This window comes from Theropithecus gelada, chromosome 11, assembly GCF_003255815.1.
Source record: "Theropithecus gelada isolate Dixy chromosome 11, Tgel_1.0, whole genome shotgun sequence".
Taxonomy (NCBI): Eukaryota; Metazoa; Chordata; class Mammalia; order Primates; family Cercopithecidae; genus Theropithecus; species Theropithecus gelada.
The window spans coordinates 90,967,017-90,969,940 of record NC_037679.1 but is presented as its reverse complement, the minus strand read 5'-3'; the positions used below and the strand labels follow the sequence as shown (position 1 = coordinate 90,969,940).

Here is a 2,924-nt window from a genome sequence, read left to right as displayed (position 1 = left end):
AAAAAAAAAAAAAAAAAAAAAACAATCAAAAACTAAACACGACACTGTGATGCACCTGTGATGGATACGTGTGGCATGTCCCTAGGGCTAAACCTTCAACACAGGAAGGCAAGGGACGGCAGCACAAATCAAGACAGTGGCCGCCTGGGGAGGGATCGAGGGTTTGGAAGGCACAGAGGCAGATGGCAGCCATGGTTAACATCGAGTGGGCTGCTGAACCCACGGATTTTCATTATACTACAAATCAAACAAGTCCAGGCAGTGGGGTGCAGTAGCTCGCGCCTGGAATCCCAGGACTTTGGGAGGCTGAGGCGGGCCGATCCCCTGAGGTCAGGAGTTGAGACAGCCTGGTCAATATGGTGAAATGCCGACTCTACCAAAAATACAAAAATTAGCCAGGTGTGGTGGCCTGTAATCCCGGCTACTCTGGAGCCTGAGGCAGGAGAATCGCTTGAACCCGGGAGGCGGAGGTTGCAGTGAGCCAAGATCGTACCACTGCACCCCAGCCTGGGTGACACAGCGAAACTGTCACACAGAACAAAAAAAGGAAAAGAAGCCCAGGCTGATGCGGAGAGCACACCAAGAACCAGGATTTACATCCACCCGAGGGATGCACCTGAAGTTTTGTTCCAGGATTTACATCCACCCGAGGGATGCACCTGAAGTTTGGTTCCAGTGAATTTTTTTATTTTTTCCGAGACGGAAAAAAAAAAGGCAGGATAGTCTTGATCTCCTGACCTCGTGATCCTCCTGTCTCGGCCTCCCAAAGTGCTGGGATTACAGGCGTGAGCCACTGCGCCCGGCTGAATTTTTTTTCCTAAGGAACAATTTGTATAACCGTAGGGAGACATTTTTGTTTTTTGATACACTGCAGCCTTGGCAAAGGAAGGTCACAGGTCACACACCCTGTGGCTGTGTTGATGTTAAATATCTAGAATACCTAAATCCACAGAAACAGAAAGGTAAGTGGCTGCCAGGGCCTGCGGGGTGATAGCTAACAGGATCTCTTCCAGCGCATTTTGAACTAGATGGAGGTGGTGATCGTGAAACACACTGAATGCGCTCGGTGCCACTGAGTTGGGTGCTTAAAATGGTTAATTTTATATTATGTGAATCTCACCAAAAAAAACCAGAAGGATTTTGAGGAGGGGCGGGGGGTTCTGACTGTGGGCTCTGAGATGGGAGACCTCACTAATTGCTGGGGGGCACAGAGAATCTGCACAGGAAAGGGAGGCTGGGGGGAGCTGACGCATGGGCCTAACAGAGCTGGGGCTCCTGGCAGTGGCCCTTGCCCACCTTCTGTGCCGCCCCTGCAGGGACTTTGGATGTGGTCCAGCCTTGGGGAAGGGTGCGGTGGCGGATCCCAGCCTTCTGAGGTGGGGAGGGGACTCCTGCCCCGGGAGCGGCCAGGCTGTGTCTGGGCGGCCACACCCAGTGCACCTGCTCCTCACACCTGTGGGCATCCTGGCCGGCTCCCCCTGCCTTTCCCGCTGCGGGCCGTGAGGCCTGGGCCACTTCCCTTTGCCCTTCTCACACCACAGCCCTCCTGGCGGAATGTTCCTTGGCACCAGTGTGCACCCAGCCTTCCCGCCGCTGGGCCTGTGGGAATCCCGCCCTTCCTGCAGGAGCCAGCGTGGCCTCGGCGCCCCGTGGAGGGTGCAGGTGTCCCGGGCTGCAGCTCTGAGCTTGGCTTGCAGCTGCTTGGCCCTTCTGTGGCCCTGCTGAGGGTCAGACGCCCAGGCCCTGGACCTGAGCGGGAACCATTCTCAGCTGCACCCCAGTCCGTGCACACGGCCACGGGGCAGGGGACAGACCTGCATGGGGCTGAGTGGACGCAGCTCCCACGGGCTGCCTCGAGGATGGAGGATCTGATGCCACAAAGGGCTCAGAGCAAGGCCTGCAGCCGGGCCAGGAAGTGACTCAGCTGTGGCCCTGCCAGCCACAGGCCTGGGGGGGCTCGTGTCCATTCCCTCATTCAGCATCCCCTGACGTAACTTCTAACCATCCTTCCATGCTCACCGCACCTCGGGCCAAGCTCAGTCACGTGAGCTCCCACCTCAGCCCTGCCAGGCTCACACTCGGCTGGAACTGCACAAGGCTCTGGCGCTCTGTGACTTTAGGATTCAGCCCCATGTCCCCTCCTAAGGGGCTGTCCCTGATCACCTAGACCAAAGCCTCACCTCCCGGGCCCCCGTACTCCTCATCTTCCCCGGCCCCCGTGGCTTCAAGCTTCCATCACAGGACAACTGGCCCTGAGGTTCACTCACAACGTGGGGGACATAGGAAGCCACTGGAGATGAAGAGGGTTACACGGCTCACACATGGCCATGGATGGGGGAATCGTCCAAACAAATCCATTGTAAAGACATTTTGTGGGGACGGGACACATTTCAGTATGGACGAGTCTGACACGACATTATAAAATCATTGTGTTTTTGGTGTTTTTAGAGAAGGGGTCTCACCACGTTGCCCAGGCTGGTCTTGAATTCCTAGGCTCAAGTGATCCTATTGTCTCAGCCTCGAAAAGTGCTGGGATTCCAGGCATGACTCACTGTGCCTGGCCCAGAATTGTCAATTTTGTTAAGTGTGATCGTGATACTGTTGTTATGTAGGAAATGTGCGCCTTCTTAGAGAGAGAAACAAAATATTTAGCAGTGACATGTCGTGATGCCTATTTTTGCCTCAGAATTGCTGCAACAAACACAAAAATAAATAAAGCACCATCCAAAGTCCTCACAATGCTGGAATCTAGGTGCTGTGCTTATAAAAGGCTGTTCATTCAACTACTTTCTTTAAAAAAAAAAATTCTTTTGAGACAGGGTCTCACTCTGTTGCCCCAGGCTAAAGTGCAGTGGAGAGAGCATAGCTCACTGCAGCCTCCAACTCCCAGGCTCAAGCGATCCTCCTACCTCAGCCTCCCTAGT

The 2,924-nt window shown here is 54.4% G+C and overlaps 1 protein-coding gene across 1 annotated transcript in view; it reads right to left on the bottom strand.

The window, feature by feature from the left end:
* The window catches only part of ULK1 (unc-51 like autophagy activating kinase 1), a 60,528-nt gene extending 58,395 nt beyond the window's left edge, over window positions 1-2,133 (bottom strand). Inside the window, exons 1-2 of the mRNA XM_025402855.1 lie at window positions 2,057-2,133; window positions 1,535-1,868 (exon numbers count right to left, since the gene is read on the bottom strand). Of these exons, the coding sequence (XP_025258640.1) occupies window positions 1,535-1,868; window positions 2,057-2,133 (411 nt within the window). The remainder of the gene's footprint in view (window positions 1-1,534; window positions 1,869-2,056) is intronic.
* Window positions 2,134-2,924: the final 791 nt, after the last annotated feature.